Genomic DNA, 27,197 nt, shown 5'->3' with positions numbered 1-27,197 from the left:
CATGTATACATATGTAACAAACCTGCACGTTGTGCACATGTACCCTAGAACTTAAAGTATAATAATAATAATAATAATAATAATAATAAAAGCAAGTAGGCAAAACAAAACAACCACCTTCCAGGGTTACCAATGGCTTCCTTCTCCTAAATTCCAAGGTATATTTTATGTTTCGTTGTCTTACTTTGCAATCCTTGATACTATTTGTCATTCCCTCATTCCTAAAGCATTTTATTTTATTTTTTTACTTTGACCTCTTTAACTCCCTTTCTTGTTTTCTTCCTACCTTTTTGACTGCCCCTTCTACTTCTCCTTTGCAGAATTAGCCTACACTACCTAGATTAAATGTAGAGCTGCTCATTCTATATTTGATCTCTAGAGAGTCTAATTCTTACCTATCAGTTAAATTTAGATTTCCATATCGATATTTCTCAAATTTTATGTCTTTGTATGCAGCCACACTGGCCTTTCAGCTCTTCAAATGCATCATTTTTAGTCCCCCTATATTTTTGCACAAACTGTTCATTCTATCAAGAATAATACTCCCCACCTAGCAACTCTTTTTCAGTTTTCAGATCTCAACTGAACTTCTTATAAGAAGCCTTTTCTCACATCATCCTAGGTCAGGTTCATTTGCCTTGCACTCCCATAACACTGTCTCTTTCCTTCAGAGCGTTTAATTTACAGTTACGCGTTTTTTCTGTGTCCTCCCGTTTCGGATGATTTCAACCTTCCTGATCTATGGTAAAGGCAGAGAGAGCAAAGCAAACATTAGTTGTTTTCATTGTCATCCACCTTTTTGAGGTAGGTGAGATCTGCCATTTCTTAGTCTAGAGTCTCTTTTAGTTAGCAATACTGGTGGAAGTTTAAAAGAAGCAACATGCATGTGGCACTTACTGGCACTGGTTGCAGTGAAACAATTGGGAGAAATGAGTCTGCAGTGCCTCCAGAAACTCTCAGGTGAGCACACTCAATTTATTCCTTTTCTATATCTCCAATTCTTGCTTTCCCAAGTTCATTCTTATCAGGGAGCACATATCCCTCCAGGGCATTTCTGCATGTCCAATATGTTGCTAGTTAGATGTTATTCTGCCTTTGATTACTTTTTTTCTCTTTTCCAAATTAAACTTTTTGAGATATTTTAAATTCACAAAGATGTAAGCAATAACATACAGAGATCCCATGTGTCCTTTTCCAAATATCCCCCAATAGCGTTGTCATGCAAAACTGTAGTACAATATCACAGCCAAAATACTGACAGTGATACAGTCAAGATACAGAATGTTTCCATCACCATAACGATCCCTCATGTCGCCCTTCTACAATCCCACCTACTTCCTTCCCACCCCCACCACCTTCATAACCCCTAGCAACCACAAGTCTGTTTCTCACTTGCATAATTGATTTCTGTATGTTTATCTTTTTTGGTTTTGGAGTTTTTGCTTTTTTTTGAGACAAGGTCTCACTGTGTCGTCCAGGATGGGGTGCAGTGGTGCCATCATGGCTCACTGCAACCTCTGTTTCCTGGACTCAAGCGATCCTCCTACCTCATCCTCCCAAGTAGCTGGGATCACAGGCATGTTCCACCACACCCAGGTAGTTTTTGTAGTTTTTTGGTAGAGGCAGTGTAAGGAACATGGAAGTACTTTGGTCAAGGATAGGCCGAGGTAAATATCCAGAGTGACTCAGCGAGTCTAGAGTGCAGGTGTATAACTTCACTTGTTATCATAGCCACATAGACATAACAGAAAGGAGTTCACCACCATAGCCATAACATAGGGAAGGTTCATCACTTGGCTGTATGCCACTACTGTCAGTAAAAGGTATAATTGCCCTGTTGACACTGTGCAGGCACACTGGCACCCAGAGAAAGAGAGAGAGCCAAAGCTGTCCGTCTTTGCAGACAGATAGAGGGGAGCCAGGACACAGCTTGGCCCGCTCGTGCCCAAAGAGAGAGAGTTTAGCTGCTGACCCCGAAGGCAAGGGAGAGAGAGCTGGCTGCACATCTCTGTGTGGGGGCCGCCTGACTAAGCAGCCGAGACAGGGCAGAGAGAGCTGTTTATGAGAGCTGCTGAATAAAATCATCTTTCACCTGTCTATGGTTCCCCAAGTGTTCTTTCTGCTCATCTACCCACTCCCTTGAACCTCAGCATGGGCTGGAACCTGACCCTGGGCATGACATTTGGCATAGTCATGAAACTGACAGACAGGGTTTCATTATGTTGCTCAGGCTGGTCTTGAACTCCTATACTCAAGCAGTCTGCCCACCTCAACCTCCCCAAGTGCTGGGATTACAGGCATGAGCCACTGCGCCTGACCTGTATGTTTATCTTTTATTCTGGAAACTTACTGAGCTTACTTGTTTTACATATTGGATTTTGTATGTAAACAATGTTATCTGCAAATAGGGAGTTTTAATGTTTTAACTCTTCCTTTCCAATCTCTATTTTTTCTTTTTGCTTTTTATCACATTAGCTACAATTTCCAACACTATGTTAATTAACAGACGTAAAAGCAGACTTCCCTGCCTTGTTTCCTATCAGAGGGAAGTAATTCAGTCATTCATTATTAATGAACATTAGCGGTAGCTTTTTTGTAGGTGCTTTTTATCAAGATGAAGTAGTTACCCTCTAATTTCTAATTTCCTAAGTTTTATCATTTCTGTATCACAAACACTGAATTTTGTCAAGTGCTTCTTCTCTGATTGATACAATCATGTGATTTACTTTTATTCAGCCTGATAATACAGTAGTCAATTCTAAAATATTAAACCAGATTTCTATCTCTGGAATAACCCTCATTTGGTCTTTAAAAGGTATTGCTAAATTCTACTTGCTAACATTCTGCTAAGGATTTTCACATCTATATTCATAAGGATATTGGCCTGTAGTTTTCTCAGTTGTACTGTCTCTGGTTTTGGTAACAGAATAATTCCAGCTTTACAAAATGAAGTATTCTCTCCTTTTCTATTTTCTGAAAGAGATTGTATAGAATTAGTGTTAATTCTTCTTTAAATATTTGGTAGAATTCTCCAGTAATTCTTCCATCCCCAGACACTCTGATGTTATTAGCATGTAGCATGACCCAGGCGTGGGGATTTAAAAAATCTCCCCGGGTGATTATACTTTGCAGTGTGGGAACCACTACCTTATTGTATAGAGTGAATATGGCTAAGCCTATTACTATTTCATCTGTGCTTACATTGTCTGCCTTGGTAGCCTACAATCCTAAGGCAGGACCAGGTCAACTTTTTTTTTTTTTTTTTTTTTTTTGAGCATGGATTGATTGATCAACTGATTGAATATTAGGCCCTTATGTGCTTATGATTAACCAGTGTTAACAGATAATTACTGTATTGGATTGGAATTTCTTTTTAGGGGGAGATTTAAAATTATAAACTCATCTTCCCTAATGGTTATACGTCCTTCACACTTTTAAAAAACAAAGGTGGGGGGCCGGGCGCAGTGGCTCACGTCTGTAATCCCAGCACTTTGGGAGGCCGAGGCGGGCGGATCACGAGGTCAGGAGATCGAGATCATCCTGGCTAACACCGTGAAACCCCGTCTCTACTAAAAATACAAAAAAATTAGCCGGGCACGGTGGCGGGGGCCTGTAGTTCCAGCTACTGGGGAGGCTGAGGCAGGAGAATGGCGTGAACCCGGGAGGCGGAGCTTGCAGTGAGCTGAGATGACGCCACTGCACTCCAGCCTGGGCGACAGAGTGAGGCTCCGTCTTAAACAAACAAACAAACAAACAAACACAAAGGTGGGATGAGAGTTTGATGAGGGCTATATTGGAGACAGAGTACAACATACCAAAATTTGGGGATTCAAATGTGGTAGAGAACATTGGTTTTCAGTATTTTAAAAACGATGGATCCTTTACATCAAATGAAACCTGACATAGAATCCCAATACAAGACCAGAGACTCTGGTAAAATCTTAGGTAGGAACCTTTCCTTCCCTCCCCCAACCCTTCTTAGGGCCATAAAATCTGGAGGCATGCTGTGGTCGACCACAGTTACATCTCCACACAGGAAGGCCCTTTGTACACACACTGGCAAAATTGCCAGGTACAATTGGCCAAGAGTGGTCACAGGTAAGTTATGTAAACATAGCATAGAAAAAATCTTGGAATGTTGAACCTTGACATTAGGTCGCAGGGTATGGTTATGCCCTCATGTGATAACATAAATTGTGCTGCTTTTCCGGCAGGAAAGAAGAAAAGGAGTACCTTAATACCCACTCAGGTTGCTGATCATTACCTCTATTTTGAGGGCTCCCCCAGGAGGAACACGAGAGACCTTGAACAGATGTGCTCTTGGATGCACCCTTTTCTATGAAGTTTTAATGTCACTTGATGATCAATAAACCTTATCAGTTGGAGAAGCAGCCAAACTGGACTACTTGCTTCCAGGCAGCTTATAACCTAAAACAGAACTTTCACAAATGCAGGATTAAATTTGTCACCCATTTTCCTCTTCCCGTCTATGATACCTTAGATGGCTCTATTTTGTAAGCATCCCAAATTAAGGATTCTCTCTGCTTCACTGGAGATCTTGACAAAGCAAAAAAGCCCCTTCTTCTTTCCATTAACCAAAATGGTTGTTTAGGATTCTATACGATTTTTAATATATGTAGTCTTCATTTTAGTATGATAAATGAGGGCTCACGATTAATAATCAGATCAGTAATCAAGAATATTTTTTGCCAAGAGTTGCCTTTTTGATTTTTTTGAAATTACCTCAGACATAACCACTGTTAAGTGCCAGTCTCCTTCCTAACATTTCTTAATTTCTGTTGTTAAGTTGATAAAAAAAGTAAAATTGGAACATTATTCAACTACTTTGACAATTTCTAACTCCAACATTATAAACATATAATTTTTAAGTATTTCTTAACATTTCCAATTTGAAAATACAGGAAATTTTTCAAGTCTGAAGTCATAGATAATAACCTTCAGAAACTGGTTTGAAATGTCCTTGACATTATGAATATTCACCTGTATTTCCAGACAGATTTGGTTTATATATCTCTGGGATAAACAAAAAACATTTTAACATTAAAAGTTAAAAAATGTCAAAGACTTCAAAGGCTTTGTTGTCACTTGTACTTTTTCTTCTTAAAAATCAGAAGTATGAAATGGTCTTTTTATTAACCTATGTCCTAAATTCAAAATCCCCCAAATAAATACACTGCATACTAGATAATCAGTTTCATGATTCGGAGCTCCGAATACAAAATGTACTACTGCTTTAGTAACACACATCTTAGATTTATAAAGTGAAACAAAGACTGAGAATTTAAGAAAACTGTCAATAGTATTGCAAACCCTTGAATATTCAAAGTAATGTCATACGTGTACAAAATGTTCTCATTTCCACTTGAATAAAAACACGACCACTATATGAATAGCTAACGAAAATATTCATGGTTTGCAGGAAATTTTCTTTCCAGTGAAATGAATTATGGTTTCAAAAATGAACAGGACGCTGCTGCTTACACCTGTAATCCCAGCACTTTGGGAAGCAGAGGCAGGCAGATTATGTGAGCTGGAGTTCCAGACCAGTCTGGGAAATCTGGCAAATCGTCTCCACAAGAAATACAAAAATGAGACAGGTGTGCTGGTGCGTGCCTATAGTCCCACCTACTTGGGAAGCCGAGACAGGGTTGCCTAAGCCCAGGGAGGTCAAGGTTGCAGCAAGCCGAGATCAGCCACTGCACTCGAACCTGGGCTACAGAATAACACCCTGCCTCAAAAGAAAAAAAAAAAAAAGCCTTTTCTGTTTATGACCAAAAAAAAAAAAAAAAAAAAAAGGAAAAACATTATCTAGTTTTCTTTTCATAGTCCAATTGATGCTTTATTTGTATCAGTATGAAGTTCATGGGGGAAAACACAAATTGCTTTTCTGGAGAAAAGGCATTTGGAGTGTTGATTAAAAATATTGGGGACGTCTTTGTTATGAATTTTTATTTGGCGGTTCTGTGAATTCTCACAGTAAATATAGTATGAGAAACGAAAATTCCAATCCTGCTTCTGGCATTTATTTTTCCTTATTTAATAAAAATAAAGATTATCTCCCATATCTTTCAATAGATACTCATGATGAGACTATCAAAAGTTTCTTGACAATTTATAAAACATCTGTAGTTTCAAGAAAAAAAAAATCTGCTATGGTATACAAAATCCTGGCAATTATATATTGTGTAAAATATCCATAATAGTGTCACTACTACAGCAGAGCTTAACCACTGTATTAGGCATAATTTGGTTTCTGTTATGAATATGGAATGAATTCAGTAAGTTCTAACACATTTCAGAAAAAATAACTTATGCTGTTAACAAAGCAAAATTATTGCTTAGGTATTTATACATATCTGCTTTGTAAAAGAAAATGCAAAATGTATCACGAGTTTTAAAAACTATATATATTGACCATGAAGTTCTGAGAATATATCATGAATAATCAAAGGCATGATGTTCACAGCATTGTTCATACTAAAAAGTGGAGAGGTTAAGTTCCCAAAATGAGAACTGATTCATTACATTGATTCATCTTCAAATAATGGAGGAACCATTAAAAATAGTATCAATATCATAAGGGAAAAAAGGTTACAAGGCAGTAAAAATTATTTAATTCCAGTTTTAAAATGTCTGGAGATCATTTATAAATGACAGGCTATCATATTACCTCCACACTTTTAAAAATGTTTAGCTTCTCCACAATATTACATGATTAAAAAGAAGATTAAAGGACAAATTCATTCATTGTGCAGAAATAATTTTCAGATAAGTGAAGGCTGACAACATGCTTAATCTGCAACTACTCCACGGGGGCTGGCCTTACATGTTTGTGTGTATATACACAAACATGTAACTTTTAAAAATAATTGTACCATTATTAACCAAAGTCCTCTACTTCACTAGATCTCTAACTAGACTTTTATCAAATTTGTGATCTGTAGATGAGAATGTATTTTCTTGCAGCAGCAGTGTCACGTTACCATGTCACAGATGACAGAAAATACATATGTGATGAAAATCGAAATAATTCATCATTCAATAAACTATATAATATGAAATGAACATGCTGAATGATGGAAAAGCAGGCCAAATCGGATGGGGGGAAAAATGGTCCAGATGAACTGTGGAAATTACAGTAGTTCTGAAAACTTTCAACAGCTTTGCAAATTGACATTATAAGCACTTTGTGTCTAATTGCACTTCAGGAACTACGGTATTCCTTCTTTAACATCAGAATAGTATTTTTACACTTATCACTTACAATAAGGAGAATTTTTTGGCTGCCAAGCGGAATAAGGAGAAAAACTTCCAAGCAGTAAAGGAGTCAGGAACTAGGGGGAAGGGTCATGAGGATTTGTGTATGTGTGAAAGGAGAAGACATTAAGCCAGTGACATATTGGTGCCAAAATTGACTTAATACAACTTAAAATGGAGGGTAAAGAGGGGAAGAGGAAATGTGAAGTCATTTCTTTGTATAAACATTCTCAGAATTCTCAATAATGTAATGCCTAATGAATGCAGTTTTTTTTCCAGTATAAATTAATATAACTGATGCAAGATGTAGGACAATTTTAAAACATTAACTGTTTTTAGTAAGACTTTTATTTTAAAAATTTTCAAAATATAAAAATAATAAATATGGATTTAACAAAACATAATTCAACTATAAATAATAAAAATGTTGACAACCCCACATAAACATTTAATACTATAAACATTCTAAGCATACAAGAGTAGTTTTCTAGTTCAAGTTTTATCTTTTTTCAGTTCAAGTTGTATTATCACTTTAAAAAAATAAACAAAAAAGCTGCTACAGCTTAACCAATTGCTTTCGCTCCACTCAAAGAGCAGGGAAATTTTTTCCCCATGCCAACACACATTCATGAAATGGGATACTTATGGGCACAGGTATTTAAAACTGGAACAATCCAGTCTCCAAACAAGAAGACTCCTTTGGTGTTTTTCAATTCAACAGTCCACAGAAATTGAGTTAAAATAAACCACTTATTAGAAGAAATCTTGTGCCAGACAATATGTTCTGAAGTAGCATCACACCCAAAACAGGTTTAACCTTCTGAGAATGAAAAGCAGGCATCCATGAATGCTTTGCTGATACTTAAAACATTCTATCATGTGAACATTCATTAAGGTGCTGGAAGGAAATCTTGGGGACAAAACAAAAAAATCGACACATCAATGCAAAAACCTACAATGCAATAATACATCTCTTTACAACTCACCAAATGTTCTATGAATATTTAAGAATCACTATGCCTCCTCTTGAGTGATGGATATGGGAATTTAAAGCAAAGCAGGATTACGTATTTTAGTATTAGAAAAGTTTTTCATTTGAAATAAGGGAAAAACAGCCATGCTGAATGAGTTTTTGGATTCTAGCCAAATTAACTGCCTTCCTCTTAACAAAACAATTTTCTTTTTGGGAAGCTGGGCACAAGTAAATGTAAGGTCATTTTGCATCATATTCTTAAATTACAAAGTGTTTCTAATGGGCTGAGCTCTTTATCCACACATCAGAGACCACTTTTATAATTATGCTGCTGCTACATTATCAAAAATCACAAGCAATCAGATTAAAACCTAGCAGAGTCTGAACAATGGGTTCAAAAATGATATTGAAAGGTTTTATAGCACCAATGACTTTTTCCTAAGACACTTGAGGGGCCTGTATCATTTTAAAGTATGATTTATCTTGTAAACAAGACCAAAAATATTCAGTTGATCTGTATTTTGAGCATAAATATTTATAAACTCTATTTTTAAAAAAACAAATATAGCATGACTAGAGCAGCTTAATAGTGTAAAATCTAAGTATATTGAAAAATATAAAGATATATAAAAGGCTTTCATTATGCAATCATGCAGAGGAAACTGCTTCATTCAATTACACAAAAGTGATTCTGTACAGTTATCTACAATAGCTCCATGAGAATCCTACTTAGGAAAATAATGAAAACCTTATCTTTAATTAATCAACATATGGGGATTTTAAATATGTAACTGACTAGATCTCACAGCAATTTTCAAAAAGCGCAGTGATCTTCGTGAGAGTTAAGTCATCTTGACTTCTGATTCTCAATGGTATCTTCAATTTTGTTTTGCTTTGTTTTTAATTTTAAAAGCAAAAAATGAAAAACCAAACCCAACCAAACAAAAACACCAGGATGACAAAGCTACAGGTAGTGGCATGTGGTCCATATCCATTAAGCAATCAACACTGTTAACACCAAGTACAGTATCTTCAGACAATAGTCTTTACCCTAGCAGTAAGCCACTGTAGTAGGGCAGAAAATTCTTTGTTCAAAATTAAAAATACTCAACTATTTTGGGAAAATATTAATGAACACCCTGTGGCTAGTTTGCAAATGTGAACCAGAAGTCTTAACAACTAAAAAAAAAAAAGTGCAGGTCCTTAAAATATTAGAATACTTTCTAAATGATGTATTTTCTTTAACCAAGCGTAGAATTAACCATGCTGTGTCCAACCAATGTGGATCAAAACAGATAATTTACATTATGACTGATGTGTTTATTACATTCTTTTTATTTTTCATGACAAATGCAATGCATACTCAAGGGGAAAAAAAATTTGCAGAATATTCAGCTTTGCACCAAAAAAAAAAAAAAAAAAAAAATAAAAGGTGATAAAGGTAGCATGACTGGATAAAAATAAAAATGAGGGTGAATAAAAATCAGTGTAAATTGGACTTTTCTAATATAGCTACTACCAAATATAGCTTCCAACTTTTTAAATGCCTCCTGAGAATCTATGAAGGAATACTCAGAAACTAAGTGAAAACATTTCTTATGGTGCCCATTATAGAAAGGATATTGTGGGTACATATTTAGGATGAGATTTAATCATATTCTTTATAAGTAATTCGAAGCCATATTAAGCCATACTGCTTATAAATAATTTGGACATACACTTCTTAAAATGGGTAAAAACTAGTCTTTACCAATTTTAGGCACACGACACTATTTCCTCTTGCTTTCAAGGTCGTCTTTGATGTCTTGATTGAAAAGTCCAAAAAATGTGAAAAAATTATGTTAAGACATACAATAAGTTTTAAAAGACTTGTAATCTACAGATTATCATTTGTCACTTGGAAGAAAATTATTTTGTTGGCTTTGAAGAGTTAAGAATTTTTAAAAAAATATTTGGGTAAATGACCTTGGCAACATCATCAGAAAGTATAGTCAGAAGAAATGCACAAGCTATTACAGTACATAAAAAAGTACTTTATCATCTATTCAAAATTATTTTAAGTGGCTATCCTACTCCCAGAAATACATCTTAAGATCCCCCCAAAATTAAAACCAAACTCATGTTTAACTTTTTAATTCATTTTCATTTTAAATTGTTCATGCTAATGAACACAGTAGTATATGGCTTTACAGATTTCCTAGACACAATCCTCAATTTGGCTCAGACTGAATATACGTCATCCAAGAGAACTTTTTCATTCCTTCTTAAGGTGTTTAAAAAATAAATGGCTATAAAGTACAGGGAGAAAACATTTAAGAATAAGGTCAGAGCACACATTCAGATACACTTTGAACTCAGATGTACTCTTAGAGAACTGTAGAGATAAAATGCTAATTATAGTACATGTAAACATCTGTTCAAATTGATAAAGAGTGAACATAAAATAATAGGATGATATTATTGTAACAGTCGTCTCCAGACAGGAACTGGTCTTGCTCTTGCAGTCACAAAGCTAAGGGAATTCAGGCAATGATGATCTCTCTCTGCTGGAAAAAGAGAAGACTATTAAAAAAAACTTTGAAAATAGCAAATAAATCTAAAACTTGAATCACATCATAAATTGACCTCCAACTTTTCTAAACATTAAAAAAATCTATTTGAGAAAGAAATCAAAATCAAAGTTGCAGGAAAATTACACAAAGCTTTGGGCTAAAATGATTTTAACAAAACCTCTCTGCATCATGCTTCCTTCAAACATTAGGCTGCAAAAGATCACAGCATAAAACATATCTATGGTCTAAAATTTTCATTAGAAAAACTAGTAACTGACATGGAAAATTTTCACAGAGATGTGGGTAGGCAAAGAAATTTTAAGAAATCATGAACAAATTCCAAGACTTTGTAAATAAAAATGAAAACAGAAACAATTTTCTTAAGGTTTCTCAAAGATGTCAAAGTAATTGCAAGATACATCTAATTTCCTTAAACTCCATATGATAATCACTTCATTTGTTAATCACATTATATGAAGTAAAACTATACTAAGCACAAAGGCCCACAGTAAAAATAAAAGGAATACATGGAAATCAGACAGTGCCTGGTATATAAGGAGAGGCTTACTTTGGATGATGGGAAAATGAGTAGATGGATGAAATAAACAGTGAGGGAGGAATTTAGGAATTTAGGAAGTAGCAAGTATAAAAAGTAGATACAAAAAAAGTAGAATTTTAAAATGTTTTTAATTACATTAAGTAACAAGCACATAATATGGATAAACGGCAAGAAAGTTAGGTGTTTTTCTACTAAGCAAGTTTGATGTTTTTCATTAGCAATTATTGGGAATGGCAGTCATGTTTACCAGTTTCTTTCCTAGGATTTTTAGGTAGCAACTTTGGAAGATTATCTGTTGTCATCTGATAGGTATATAATGATCAGAAAGGAAAAATTTAAAAACTGCTCTTCTCTAAAGTCCTGTATACATACCTTTGAGCAACTAGCCAGTTCAAGAAGTTAACAGGAACAAGGTAGTTCCTGAAATCTGGGAAAAGGAAATTTTCTTCTTGTCTTACAAATATTGTACACTAGTAATTTAATTATGCATTAAATTTTCATTTGTAATTTATAGTATTTTATAAGAACTACAAAAGCCCCGAGAGAAAGACCAAAAAGTTAACTAAGCCAGAATTTCACGCAGGAAATTTTTGTTTTAAAAGGCTAATACAGACTTTTGTAAGCGGGGCGGGGTGTGTGTGTCTGTGTGTGTGTGTGTTGGGTGGAGCTTACAAAATTTATATAAATTCTAGAAGAACTAAAACTAGTTTTCTATCATTAGTCTACATTGTAAGGGGGAAAAGAGAGAAAACATTGATAAAGTTTGCTTCATACTCTAAAATAGCCAGTGATATTTCAACATACCAAATAAGCAACTGTTGCTTCCTTTTTGAACCCTTATAGGCAACGGTTAGTGTTCCAAGTAAGAGTGGATAGAGTCCCCCAAAATCAGTTCTAGTAAGAAGACATTTCTTTCCATTAAACTTAGCCACACTTTCTACAGGAAATCAGCTAAAACAGTGAAGTCCTGTCTTTAAACTATTAGTTGTCTTACTTAATCAAATCACAATAAAACAAAAGCTATGGAATATTCTCCCATTCCTGCAACATGTTTTCATCGAATGCTTGGGTATCAGTTAAATATAAAATTTAATTTGATATGTTACAATTATCCAGTAACATTTAAAACAACAATGCTTAAGTAGAGACACAAAATATTGCGTGAAATATGTAAAACGACAACTCAACCATCCCTTGAAATAATCCTAATCAATCTTTTAACCAGTAATACACAATGTTCCTCAATTTTTTCCTGTAGGAAGAGGCGACCTACATTGCTGTCCTCAATCCTTTTCCAACTCCCAACTCAGCCTGCAGCCCAGGTCTGTACTAAAGCAAAATAATCCGTTAGGAGAGCTGCAGAATTAAAAATGTGTTTCTAGTTTTAGGTAGCATATATATATATATATATTTTTTTTTTTTTTTTTTTTTAAAGAATAAACTGAGATGGAAAGGAGAATTTAAATCCATACTGGTGAGAGAACTGACTGTATCTGCATTACTAGCAAGTACTTCTACTTTAAAACTCTGAATTTAGACAGAAAATGAAAAGTTACAATTGGGAAAAGGAAGTGCTAGTGAATACAGAAGTTCATCTCTATTTTATAGGCTGAAAGTGATTTGTGCTGGCAAATGCAAGCATGTAGGAACACTATACACAAAATTGTACCAAGAGGCATCATATAAATTATCATAACCAAATCCAAGTTGTTTCCAATGATAAAATGATAGAAAACAACAACGACAACAGGGAGAAATGGCTTATATTAAATTGTTTTGTATCAAACACTAATATAGTACCAGGGAAACTACAGATGTAAAAGGGACCTTAGAGATCATCTAGTCCAACTCTTTTTACTTTACAGACAAGGAAACCACCCTGGATAAGGCAAGAGACTTGCCTAAGGCCACAGAGTTAAGTTGCAGAACTGGGACCAAAAGCTAAATCTCTTATAAACCTTGTCTAGTATTCTAAACTAGGTCACCTTTGGATATAAAAATTAGTGGGATGGACTAGACTGGTGACTCTTAGCATTTCTAATCATACACTGACAGAAACGAAAAGTGTATTTTACCTCTGAAACAGACTACAACATTTATTACCCCAAAATATTAATGCCTTACTAAATGTTCTGGAAACTCCACTAAGTCTACATATGTGTATACCTCCATCAGTACTTGTTACCCCACCAGTGACAAACTTGAACTGTATCAACTGCTTAGCAAAATGCTCCCAGTGACTGAGGATATCTTCAAGAGATTTTTGGAAAATTGATAAGAATTAACAAGGGAGGTATCTGTCACTCTATGATTGGATATTTAAATATGCATTCATTCATTCATTAATTCATCCAACAAACATTTGAGTGCCCACTATAAGCCTGGCTTTGTGATAAGCACTAGAGATAAAATGATGAATAAGACATGGTCCACCTTCCTAGAGGAGCTTGTAATCTAGTGGGGAAGACAGACATAAACCAGATAAATTATATTACAATGTAAGTACTGTAACAGAGATATGAACAAAGTGCTGTATTAAAAGGGAGGGTATAAGTATGAACTGGCGAATGACCAAGTAGAATGTCTACTACTTTTGTGCAGTACCTTTGAGGCAAGAACTACCATATTTACTATAAACACAATCTCATGTTCCACTCCATCAATAATTAGGAAAGCAGCAACAACATAGAGTTTAAAAAAAAAAAAAAAAAAGTTGGCACTGAAATCAGAATACTTGAATTCAAATCTATTTTCATCCACTAGCTATGACTGGGCAAATCATTCCATCTCTATTAGCCTAAGTTTCCTTATCTATAAAATGGAAATTAACAATTCCTTCCTAAGTTTTAAATAAGAACATATGAAAGTACATGTAGAGTACTAGTATTTATAAACAAGTAAAATATTCAGTAGCAACTTAATACTAAGTAATATTTATAATTAAAATCATATTAATACTATGATAATATAACTGTAAACCTAATTAATGTTCGTAAGATTTAATCTCCATTCTTTGGGACCACACTGAAACATATTTGTCTTCTGATTCATTAAAAGCAACATGGCTTAAAATATTTTAAGTTCTAGGTTACTTGGAAATTTTAGGCTAGGAAAACAGATTAGCTATTCATGGACTGAAATAAACAGAATATGTATTTTCAGTTACATTATAAGGGAATTTTTAAATTTTTGAAGTATCAGGCTAAAACATACTAATCAAATTATAAAGCCAAAAATCAGCATGGAGATTTAACTGGCCTTTGAAAGATTTACTTTCTTTATAATACCTGTTTGGTGTAAAGAGAAGAAACGTGAGCCTCTGCCAATTTGGCACCTTTCACGACTACTAAAAAGAAAAGAAAACAAACTTACCTAATGAATCAGAATAGCACATAGTCAACATACAAGAGACTACATAAAAATAGATCTTTGATTTAAATATATAAGTAAAAATAGTGACTTTTTCAGCAAAGTCACTATTTTGACAACTGAAATCTGATTTTGAAATTTTAAATATAAACGTATACACGAATTGCAAGGCAAAGCATTTCTATGAAATAGTGTTACCATCAAGAAAATACACACAACTTCAACCCCAATTAGTGGGGTATGGGGAAGAAGCAAAAGAACAGCATCCTTAAGTTACTCCACTGGCAGAAGACTATGGTGGTGGTGGAACAACAGCTTTTGATTGTGAGGACCCCAATATGGAAGAAAGTAATTTTTTAAATGTGATTTTTTTAATATTATCACTATCATCTTAAGAGAGGCAGAAACACTTGCAACCGAAATGAATTTTAAAATATAAGTATGTAATCTCCCACCCCCATTCTACAAAGAATGCATTCATTTCCTGGAAACTGCTGTATCAACTTGCAATGATCATGTTCACTTGCAAAAGAAATCCACTTAAAAAAATCACAGTATTGTTGCAAACGTCAAAGATTTTTATACAAGTATAGGAAGTACACACTTAAAATATCAGACTGGAACACTTACCAAACAGTGTTTTCCTAAAGTAGTATCTATAGTACATTTCTTTATTCATTTATCTTCAAATGGTCAAGTTTTCTTTCATACATCCAAAATGTAATGTGATGTTTTCTTATTCACCAAATGTTAGCTCTACTTGTAGTCTGGTTCCAAACTAATCAGCCTGCTTTTAAATTTTAAGACATTTGTTGAAAATTTATAGGATCAAACCAAACTCAAGTGGTATAATTTTTAAACATTGGATTGTACATTATTGTAAGGGTACCAGTAACCATTATTATTAAGAATAAATTAGTGATTATAGCTCCTTTTGTGATAATTGGGGGGAAGGGTAGATCACCATCTGGAATGGTCTATTTTAAGTTTTTTCTTTTGTTTTTTCTTTTCTTTTCTTTTCTTTTTTTAAATCAAGGAACATTGTCTTGGCTTTTTTTTTTTTTTTTTTTTTGTCATTGCTTTTTTCTTTTCTTTTTTTTTTTTTTAAGAGACCATTCCACTTTATTATAACATCCGGATGCATAAGGACTCATGTAAAGCAGTCATACACCATTATCATTAAAACCCATATGGTAAAATACATACACAGTCCAACAAAAGGCTAATACATAGTAAAGCCTAAGCATACTACTATGTAATATTATAATACATGACTTGGAGACTTTAGTTAGAGTACTATGTTATCTATTCAGTTTTGAAAACATTCATTAAGATTTTAAATGCAAATTCATTCCTTATTTGGAATAAAACAAAATCCTCTAAGTTATAACAAGTATTGGTCATAAGTTTTCAGACCTATTCATTAAATTACAAAGAACCCAAAGAATTCTGTAATGTCCAGTAGAAGTATGTAATAAAAACATTGCATATGTTTCTAGTGTGATGTCTTTAGCAATTGTTTACTGAAATAAAATGCAAACATCAATCTTTCAAAATACAAGATCAGAAGGTAGTTTTCTTCTTTTTTGTCTATTTGTGAAATCCATCTTCATCACATTTTACCAAAAATTGTTTTTACAAATATGTAAAAGTACATTAGATAATACTAATGAAACACAGGTAGAGTTCTAGCATATGTAGATCAATGATCAGTCAAATCATCTTCTCCAAGAACGAGATTCATTGTCCTCTTCTTCTTCATCATCATCTTGAAGTAATGAGTCATCCACCAAAGACTCTTCCTGAAACTTTAGGTTAAAATGTATTTAGGAATTTACCCAAAAAAAAAAGAAAAGAAAAAAAAGGTGACACTTTTAAATACTGATCTCTCTCAACAGAGTTGAATACAAAAGGCATTTTTATAGCTAGAACATTCACAAAACAAGGAAAAGCGACATTTAACCACTCGATGGTTTCTCTATATGATCTATTCTATTGCTTGCATGAAACACACTAAACAAATTATCAAATTAAGCCTTTGTACATGCCATTTTTTCCTGCCTCTCTTTAGCAAATTACGCCATCTTCTGTAACTTTAAAATATTGGTCAAACTTTTTTAAAAAAGAAAACAGTAAGTTTTCTCTAATTTACCCTCCTAACCTTGAATACTAAAATCAACCAATGACTTGTATAAAATTCTACCAGGATTTATATTTATATTTATTTTCTGCTGTATGCAACAAACATTTTCTATTATTGCATTCCTTTCTTTTCCCCATTCCCTTCATAAACACTTCTCAGACTGCTATTTCAAACTTTTCAAAATACCTAATACCAGGAGCTCTCCTGCTTTTCTCCCCATTCAATTCAAACTCATGGAAGGACAAAGGTATAATCTAAAATATAAAATGACAAATCATGTATATGAGTTTCAAAATATACATTTTTATTCTTGCATTTGACTATGGATATGTATAACAGCCTTGAAATGCTCTTCAAACAAAATGAAGTGCCACTATGAAGGTAAAACATGGAATCATTTAGTTTCCCCACCTTACCTTTATTTCTTAAGTTAAACTTTCTCCTAAAGTTTATTTGGTGATTAAATAAGAGTTGTTTACTTTTAAGTTTTTGCTTTCAAGGGGTTCTACCACTTCACTGGCCCATACCTCTTAGCCATCAGACTAATTGTTGTAACTCAAAGAAAAATGCACACTTCCATTTTTCCTGATGCTTATCCCTTCATCTAAAATACCTCTCAATTATATTCCCAGCTCCAGTTCTAGATTATGAAAGCTATTTTATTGCTCAGGGCTCAGTTCCACTGTCAATACCTCCTTTAAAATTTTCCGGGATGGAAACAATCACTCCTTCCTCTGAGTTTCCAGAGCATGTTGTTCAAATCTTTATTCAGCGTTAACAGTCTGACTTTTATTGTAACTAGTTTCTTATGTGTCTGCCACCACCCCCCTTTTCAGATTATAAGCTCCTTGATGATAGATAGGGACCGTGTCTTATTCATTTTTGTGCCTATGACAGTATCTACCATATAACAGGCATTCATTCTAATGACTAAAATGATATATGAATTAAAATAAAGGAAAGTTGAAATGTTAACAAAGCAACTGAGAATAGATTACCCTAAAACTTAAGATATTACAAGATTTCCTGTGGATAAAAAGCTAATGAATAATTATTGTCTCTAAGGGTAAATAAAAATGGAGTATATATATGATTTTCATATATTCTTTTTGAATTAGCAATCCACAGTTCTTCTCATTATCCAGAAAATTTAAAGTTGTTTGCATTTATCTGATATCCCCTGCCTGGACTATGGGTCAGGAATAAAAGTTTTATGTTAAAATCACAGCCACAAAAATCACATTTTATATAAAAGCTACGAACGATTAAGGGTAAAAATAAGTGGGAAAAAAAAATAACATACTTCTTCTTCATCAGGCTCAACTTCTTCTGTTTCAACAGCTGAAATATTAGTTACTGGTTTATTCCATGCCAGTTTTAGATCTTGCCCTTTGAAACGAGCTCCATGAACTGCAGCCTAAAACGATTAAAAATATTGGAATATAAGACATTAAAAATTTCTGAAGAAAAAAATAAATTTCATAGTGCCTAACATTAAAATTAAAATAGTTAAAGACAACTGAAGATGGCTATCTACCTGTTTGCTTTTTATTTACTATTCAATTTACTATTACAATTTACACTTTACTTTTTATGGTTATTTACTCCAACAATCAGACTAGTAATTGCAAATCCCTTTAAAAAGAAAATAACGATAATTCCTCATAATAAAATAGAGCTATTTCACTACTGGCCAATATTTGACTAAAAGAAATATGTCTACATGTTTATAACACAATGACGATTGCTATTTAAGATGACAATCCCAAGGTACTTCAAGATCCTAGTTTTAGTGTCTGTATCAATGTCTAAATTGGGATCAATATGCTAAATATATATTATTTCATTTTAATTACTGTTCATTTACAAATGGTATATAGTAATTATTAATCTTTAATAAATATTTTGCATGTGTACATTATTTTCAAATTATATCAAATGACCAACTACCATGAAATGTTTATTGTAAAACTAATATGAAATGTAAGTGTCTCCATGAAAGGAAAAAAAAACCCTCTGAACTTTTCCATTGAAAAAGTTTTTCCTACTAAGCTTTCATAACTGAATATAAAACATGAACTTACAAAACAGTCATGTCTAAGTACTTGCTATACCAAGTGGCTGGTTTGGAAACTGCATTCAAATTAGAGTAATATGAACTAAGGTAAATCCACTGTTAGCAACATACTGCAAATAACTTATACTCACATGAGATTTATAATACAATCTCAAAGTACAGCATAATGTGAAATGTAGAAGCAATGACATATTCAATGATATTTGACATAAGTTGTGTGGTATTAAAATCCCCAGGTATAAATTTTAAATCTACACATATAGATTTATGATAAATTTAAAAGATTTCATGCCTATTAAAATGCTGCTCAGGAGTATTTTTGTCACAATGTCATACAACTAGAATTTTTTAAAAAAGTACTTACATATATTTCAATTCCAGGATAAGTTGCAATTTTTTGAAGCTATCACTATTACATAAAAATGTTTCATATTACTATAAGGAATTCCAACTGTTTAATGCAAAATACCTACTCATAAAACTCATCCTTACATTCAGCTAAAAAAATTCACCTAAAAAGCACAGAGTTACTGACATTTAAAAAAATAAGTTATTGACAAAAATTTCCGATGATCTAACTTTACACATCTCTATATTCAGCACAAAGCTCCTCAAATCTATAAGATGAGCCTAAAACTTTCTAAAGTTTCAACTTTAATTACAAGAGGATTTTCAAAGTTTTTATTAACATTGCTCCATTACAAACTTGAGAATCAGGCTGTGTACATTTTTGAAAGAACTGAGTTTTTGCTTTCTGAAGACGTAAATTTACTCAGGAAAACTAAGAACTTCTGATGTTATAAGAAACATACTCCATAATTATACTTTCATTTTGATAAAACTATGTTTTTATATTAGAAAAGTTCAAGAAACCAATATTTCAGGTAAGTGCAACATAAAATTTTTAAAGTTTAAACAATTCCTTCTGCAAACCACCCATTTTATTTTTTACAAAGATTCAAAATTTCAGGCCACATAATGTAAAAAAGCACAGTTCATGATTATCCCTAGCCCTAAAAGATAATCACTATTCTGTGAGGAATTCGGAGTCAAATCCTACATATATTTTTCTATACACATACTAAAAACTTCTGTATACAAATATGTATGATATGTATATGGAAACATACTAGTTTATAACTTCATGGTTAAATTATTAACCCAATTCTTTTTATAAATATCTCTCAATGTCCATACCAATAAATCTGTCACTTTTCTTGAATGGCCATATACAGTATATATTTAGCGTAACTAAAGCAATTTCTACAGATATGAACAATCTTGTGTATTTGTGCATCTTGTGTGACTTTCTATTAGAAGCTAAATGTTTCTTGACTTTTTTCACAATCTGTGCTGCTTGCATTTTTCTAATTGAATGAAATCTGGTGATATTTTGGGCAAAATATTTTCCCCAATTGGACTTTGATTTTATGATGCACTTTTTATTGGACAGAAAGGCGTTGTTGTTGTTCGTTTTTGTCATAAACAAGTTTAAAATTTTTCAGGTACTGAAATTTACCAATGTTTTCCTTTATGAATATCGTGCCATACCCTAAAAAGCCCTCTCAATATTATTTAAAAAAAAAAAATCCCTAGGTTTTCACTATTTTTTAAAAAAGAATTTTGTAGCATGTATTAAATGTTTTATGTATTAAAAAAAGAAAAAAAAATTCACCCAATTTATATGTATTTGAATATTTTAAAAAGACATAATGCTCTCTTTTTTCCAAATAGCTAGTCAATTGTCCCAACATCATTTACTGAATAACTTGTTTTATTCCTTGACTTAAAACATCTCCTTTGTGATCCATTAAAATCCTCATAAAGTCAGGCACCGCAGAACAATGTTTTGGTCAACAATGACTATATACGACAGTGGTCCCCTAAGATTTTAATAAACCTGAAAAATTCCTATTGCTTAGTGACCTTGTAACTATCATAATACCTTGTTCACACGGTGATACTGGTGTAAACAAACTGATTGTGCTGCCAGTCCAGTCATATAAAAGTATGGCACGCACAATTATGTACAGCATAATACTTGAATATGGACGGCAAATGACTGTTACTAGTTTATGTATTTACTATACTATACTCTATCATTATTTTACAGTGTACTCATTTTTTTTTTTTTTAATTAATTATAAAACAGTCTCAGGCGGCTTCCTCAGGAGGTATTTCAGAGGAAGGAATTGTTATCGTAGGCCATTGCCTATGATACACACATTGCCTATGACAACTGTGTGTGTGTTACTGTCCCTCAAAACTTTCCAGTGGAACAAGACGTAAAGGTAGAAAACAGTGATACTGATGATTCTGACCCTGTTTAGGCACAGGCTAATGTATGTGCTTGTGTCTTAGTTTTTAATTAAAAACTTTAAAAAGTAAAACATTAAAAAAAAGTTAAAAATAGACAAAAGCTTATTGAATAAGGATATAAAGAAAGAAAATATTTTTGTACAGCCGTGCAGCGTGTCTGTGTTTTATGCTAAGTAGTGTTACAAGAGTCAAAAAGTCTAAAAATCGTAAAGTTTAAAAGTAAAGGTTATAGCAAACTAAGGTTAATTTATTATTAAAGAAAGATAAAATGTTTCTATAAACTTAGTATAGCCTAACTGTGCAGTGTTTATAAGGTCTAAGGTACAAGTTTATAAAATAGGATAGTAATGTCCTAGGCCTTTACATTCACTCACTAGCTCACCCACAGCAATTTCTAGTCCTGCAAACGCCATTCATGGTAAGTACCCCGTACAGGTATACTATGTTTTATCTTTTATACGCTATTTTTACCGTATCTTTTCTATGTTTAGATATATTTACCTACACAAATACTTACCATTGTGTTACAACTGCCTCAGTATTCAGTATAGTTAACACAATGCCACAGTTTCGTAGCCTAAGACCAACAGGCTATACCATATAGTGTAGGTGTGTAGTAGGTTATATCATTTTAGATTGTGCAAATACACTCTGTGATGTGTGCACAATGAAATTGTCTAACAACACATTTTTCAGGTCATATCCCTCTTAAGTGGCACATGACTGTATAAACTTAGGTCTATTTCTGAACTGTATTGTATTGTATTAATCTGCTTTGTACTGCTTTTTAACAGTAAAAACAGGCCGGGCGCGGTGGCTCAAGCCTGTAATCCCAGCACTTTGGGAGGTCAGACAGGCGGATCACGAGGTCAGGAGATCGAGACCATCCTGGCTAAGACGGTGAAACCCCATCTCTACTAAAAATTACAAAAAAAAAACTAGCTGGGCGTGGTGGCAAGCGCCTGTAGTCCCAGCTACTCCGGAGGCTGAGGCAGGAGAAGGGCCTAAACCCGGGAGGCGGAGCTTGCAGTGAGCTGAGATCAGGCCACTGCACTCCAGCCTAGGCGACAGAGCAAGACTCCATCTCAAAAATAAATAAATAAATAAATAAATAAATAAATAAATAAATAAAACAGTACAAATAATATAAATACTTCTCTAAAGTATGCTATGGCAGTGCTTCAAGAGTTACGCATGTACTTTAAAATTTCATTAAAATATATTTTAAAAAGTCAACTGTATAGCCATTTATAAAATGTTAAGGAACACCATGTTTAAACGTGCTCTACAGGATGCCTACTTGAGCAAGGAGGTAGTGGTCAAAAAAGGTAAAGTGGAGCTACAGGTACAAATCCACAAAATATGAAAGGGGGAAAATAGCATCGGATGAAGATAAAATTTGCCTCCCAATGCAAATGTAGCTGATAATCTAGATTAAAAAGATAACTTTTGAAAAAACTACCAAAGTACTAAACTAAAGTCAGAAGAGATAAACCTAAACCAATCATTTCTACAGAACAGCCTGTAAAGACGCGTTTAACCATTAGATGCTGATAGTTTCACAAATGAATTCTATTAAAATTTTAAAAAATGTATTTCCAATGCAACTTATCTCAGAAAGCAAAGAAAAATGGAAACTTTCCAATGACAACTAACAGAGATACCTGACAAAAATATCCCTCCCAAAATTTACAAACCAATCTTACTTTTGAAAATAATTTTAAAAAGTAAAAAGAAAAAAAGAAAAAGAAGAGTTTAGCGATTTTTAAAAATACAATACTATGGGATTTAAAGTAGGAGAGAATGATTAGAAGCAGTACAATGAAATAAGGCGAAAAAAAAATTCATTGTTATATAAACATCAAAAGGCATTATAAAAATCCATTTCTAGCCTGGGCGTAGTGACAGAAACCTGTAATTCTAGCACTTTGTGAAGCTCGGACAGGCAGAGTGGTTGAGCTCAGGAGTTCAAGACCAGCCTGGGCAACATGGTGAGACCCCAATCTCTACAAAAAATACAAAAATTAGCCAACCGTGGTGGCGTGTGCCTATAGTCCCAGCTACTTGGGAGACTGAGGTGGGAGGATCACCTGAGCTCAGGACATCAAGGCTGCAGTGAGCTGTGATCATACCACTGGACTCTAGCCTGGGTGACAGAATGAGAACCTATCTCAAAAAAAAAAAAAAAAAAAAAAAATCCATTTCTGATCAAAAATCTTAACAGCTCTTAATGAAACAGAGTCATTTGTATTCTACCTTAAGACAAAAAGCCAGCATCACACATAATACTGAAAATACTAGAAGCATTTTCATTCCGCAAAAAAGTCAGTCACTATTATTACTGTTTTTAACATTTTTCTAAAGGTAAACAATGAAATAACAGAAAGTAGTAAGTGTAGAAATGTGAAAGGTAAAACTATCATTTTTAACCAATGATAAATTGCATGAAACCCAAAAAACCCAAGAGAGCAAAATTAAAACCATCAAATAGTTTGATAAGATGGCAGTTACATATTTAATTAAAAAAGATGAACAGTCTTCCTACATTTGAAGAACCAGTAGAAAATATTATGGAACAAAACATATCATTTAAAATAGCAATAAAAAGATGAATTATTATGGGGAAATTTATAAGCAATATATGCTGTCTATATACAGAAACTATAAGCAGGGAGGGTGGGAGACAGATGAGGGTTGAAAAATTACCTAACGGGTACAATGTTTACTATTTGGGTAATGGGTATACTAGAACCCCAAACCCTACCAGTATGCAATATACTCATTAACAAATGTGCACATGTACTCCCTGAATCTAAAACTTAAATTAATTTTTAAGAAAACCTGGCTGGGTACGGTGGCTCAAGCCTGTAATCCCAGCACTTTGGGAGGCCGAGATGGGCAGATCACGAGGTCAGGAGATTGAGACCATCCTGGCTAACATGGTGAAACCCTGTCTCTACTAAAAAATACAAAAAACTAGCCGGGCGTGGTGGCAGGCGCCTGTAGCCCCAGCTACTCGGGAGGCTGAGGCAGGAGAACGGCATAAACCCGGGAGGCGGAGCTTGCAGTGAGCTGAGATCCGGCCACTGCACTCCAGCCTGGGTGACAGAGCGAGACTCCATCTCAAAAAATAAAAATAAAAATTATAAATAAATAAAAAAGAAAACCTTAACATTAGTAAGTAATATACACTGGCTATATTAAAAAAACTAAAATGCTCTTACAATATAAAAAGTACTGAAGAACTTGAAAGACAATGAGCTTTCAGAGGAAGGTTTAGTATTTGAGGAAAATTTAGTATTACTATGTTCATTCTCCCGTAACTTAGTCTATCCTTTGAAAGTTTAGTCAAAAGTTTACACAGAAAATAAACACTTAAAACATACCAGCAAGAGTCTGAAAGTGAGTAATAATTGGGTGTGAGAGGGAATCCAAACAACTGCCCTGACAAACTACTGAGATATATGAGAAAGCTAGTTTAATTAAAACAGTGAGAAACAGGCACAGGAAGAGAAAACTTATCAGTGGAAGAGTCTGGAACACCCAAATAAACATACCGGAAATTTATATATTTCACATAAGCTTGGAAAAACTAGACTTAACTAATGAACCCAATAGGCCTCCTATTGCACTCCTTAGACCAAATAAGTTCCATGTAAATTTTTTAAAAAGTGAATGTAAAGTCTTCAAAGAAAAAAAAAAACCTATTAAGAGTACTAGAAAAAACAAGGGAAAATGTTTATCATCTCAGATTAGTGAAAGCCTGTCAAATTATTAAAAAAGATTAACCGACAATTAACTCTCATTGTGGAAAATACAGCATAAATGAAAATTCATAAAAATATAACCTATGAGCTAATTTCCAAATATACAAAGAGCTGCTGCATCAAGAAAAAAAAAAAAAAAAAAAGAATAGACTACTCACAGCAATATAATAGAATGGGCAAATGACATTAATAGTTGATAGACATAAAAACAAACAGCATTTAATTAAACGTGAAAATGGCTCAACTACAATCAGAAAAGTGAATTAAAACCTAAATGAGTTGCTATTTCAGTTTGATAAAACTGAAGATAAAACTGATATCCCACTCCGATAAAAATGAGGACAAACTACATACCTATGGATTTTTTTCATAAGAAAAGTAGTAAAACCAGTATGTAGCATGCACACTATGGCAAGAATGTTGCCCACATCTTTGGTGGGCAAGTAAGTATAACCTGTATGGCGGGCAAGCTTCATTAAAATTTAAACGTACATATCCTTTCACCCAGCATGTTGGTGTCAGTGAGAAAGGTGGAAAAAAGTAAGACACATTAAGACCCATGAGATTAAGTAAGAACCATATAGTCTAGAATTAACAAGCATCAGAGTAAATTCTGAATTTATCTTTATCTACTTGCATGTGTGTATATATGTGTATGTATTAAAAACTTTATAGCCCAAATTAAATCCAAAGTATCAGTATGAGCTCTAAATTTATTTCATCTTTATACATGTGTATATATGTGCATATATATATATATATATATATATATATATGGTTTTTTTTTCACTCCCAGCTCTGACAACTGAGAAGGATTAGTGACACTAACATACTTAATAGTAATGCATACCCCTAGTACCCAGACTAGTGTCTAAATACCTTTGCCTAATAAATAAACCAAAGCTCCTTAGAGAAAGGGTCAATTCCAGGTCTGGAAGAGACAGTGTTTAAAATGAACCTAGAACACCTATTCATACCAGAAGGAACAAAACTATCACAGACCACTCAGGTCCTGTCAAAAGAACTCAGGAGCCAACCTGTAGTCTCCTGGCCAAAGATGGAATAACTTTAACATTAATAACTGACAGCAATGGATTTGTACCCATAAAATATTTATGAATTTATGACTGCATAACACCAATCAAGCTATATCAAAATATGAACCTCATTTAGATCCTAATTTTTAAAAAGTAAACTTACAAGAAATTAGACAAATGTCAACCCTGACTGGATATTTGATATTTAGAAATATAATTTTTAGGTGTGATAGTAGTACTGTATTTTTTTAAGGCTCTATCATTCGAAGAGCCAACCTACGTGAAAAACTAAATGAAAAAAGAAGGAATTGAACCTCCAGAAACTGGTTCCATCATTTAAGGTTCTATTATCTAAAATGTTTACAGATGAAATGATACAATGACTGTGAATAGCTCCAAAATAAGGAGTGGGCAAGTTGTAGTGAGTGAAATATAGACGAAATAAGATTGGCCCTAAGTGGATAATTGCTGAAGCTCAATGATGTGCATGTGGGAACACATTTTACGATTCTGATTTCTATACTATAAAATGTACAAAAAAAATTGACTTTTAAAGCTGAAATATTTTATTTAGAGGCTTCTCTCTAGTCTTTTGACTACTCTTACACACATTCATTCAAAGCTTACAGCAAATTAAGGAAAACAGGCATATACACAACAGAAAGCAAAAAGGTTAAAGATCTAACAAAGGAGGAAAAAACTATGAAAAGTAATTGTGGATTCCACATCTTACATGGAAAATGTTCTGGAAATAATTAAGTTTGGAAAAATGTTGGGTGAAACAAAATTAAACAGGTTTGTTTACCTCTGGACTTAGTTCATTTAGACTACACTTCTAAATGGAATATAAAAATGCAGTCTTTCACAAACTTATGTGACAAGAGAATCCTTTGTTAGGGGATCTCTTGCAGAAACAGTGTTTTGCAAAAACTATGGAGAAAAGTGACTTGAGATATAGATAATCACCAAAGAGTAAATTGCAATCCTACGGTTCCTTACATTTTTAGTAACGATAAAATAACTAATATATAAAAGAAGTCTAAAAGCAAGTTTATTAATATTTGTAATGTTATAGAATGTTAAAGCAGGAGTTATGAACACAAATACTTATAATTATATAATA

General features: G+C 33.5%; 1 protein-coding gene across 1 annotated transcript in view; it reads right to left on the bottom strand.

The window, feature by feature from the left end:
- Nucleotides 1-7,608: 7,608 nt before the first annotated feature.
- The window catches only part of RBM26 (RNA binding motif protein 26), a 95,298-nt gene continuing 75,709 nt past the window's right edge, over nt 7,609-27,197 (bottom strand). Inside the window, exons 21-23 of the mRNA XM_011997297.1 lie at nt 18,178-18,291; nt 14,650-16,539; nt 7,609-10,797 (exon numbers count right to left, since the gene is read on the bottom strand). Of these exons, the coding sequence (XP_011852687.1) occupies nt 16,450-16,539; nt 18,178-18,291 (204 nt within the window). The 3' untranslated portion in view covers nt 7,609-10,797; nt 14,650-16,449. The remainder of the gene's footprint in view (nt 10,798-14,649; nt 16,540-18,177; nt 18,292-27,197) is intronic.

The sequence above is a fragment of the Mandrillus leucophaeus genome, unplaced genomic scaffold (genome assembly GCF_000951045.1).
Source record: "Mandrillus leucophaeus isolate KB7577 unplaced genomic scaffold, Mleu.le_1.0 Scaffold536, whole genome shotgun sequence".
Classification (NCBI taxonomy): domain Eukaryota; kingdom Metazoa; phylum Chordata; class Mammalia; order Primates; family Cercopithecidae; genus Mandrillus; species Mandrillus leucophaeus.
Note: the sequence above shows the minus strand (reverse complement) of the source record. Positions and strands in the feature narration are given on the sequence as shown.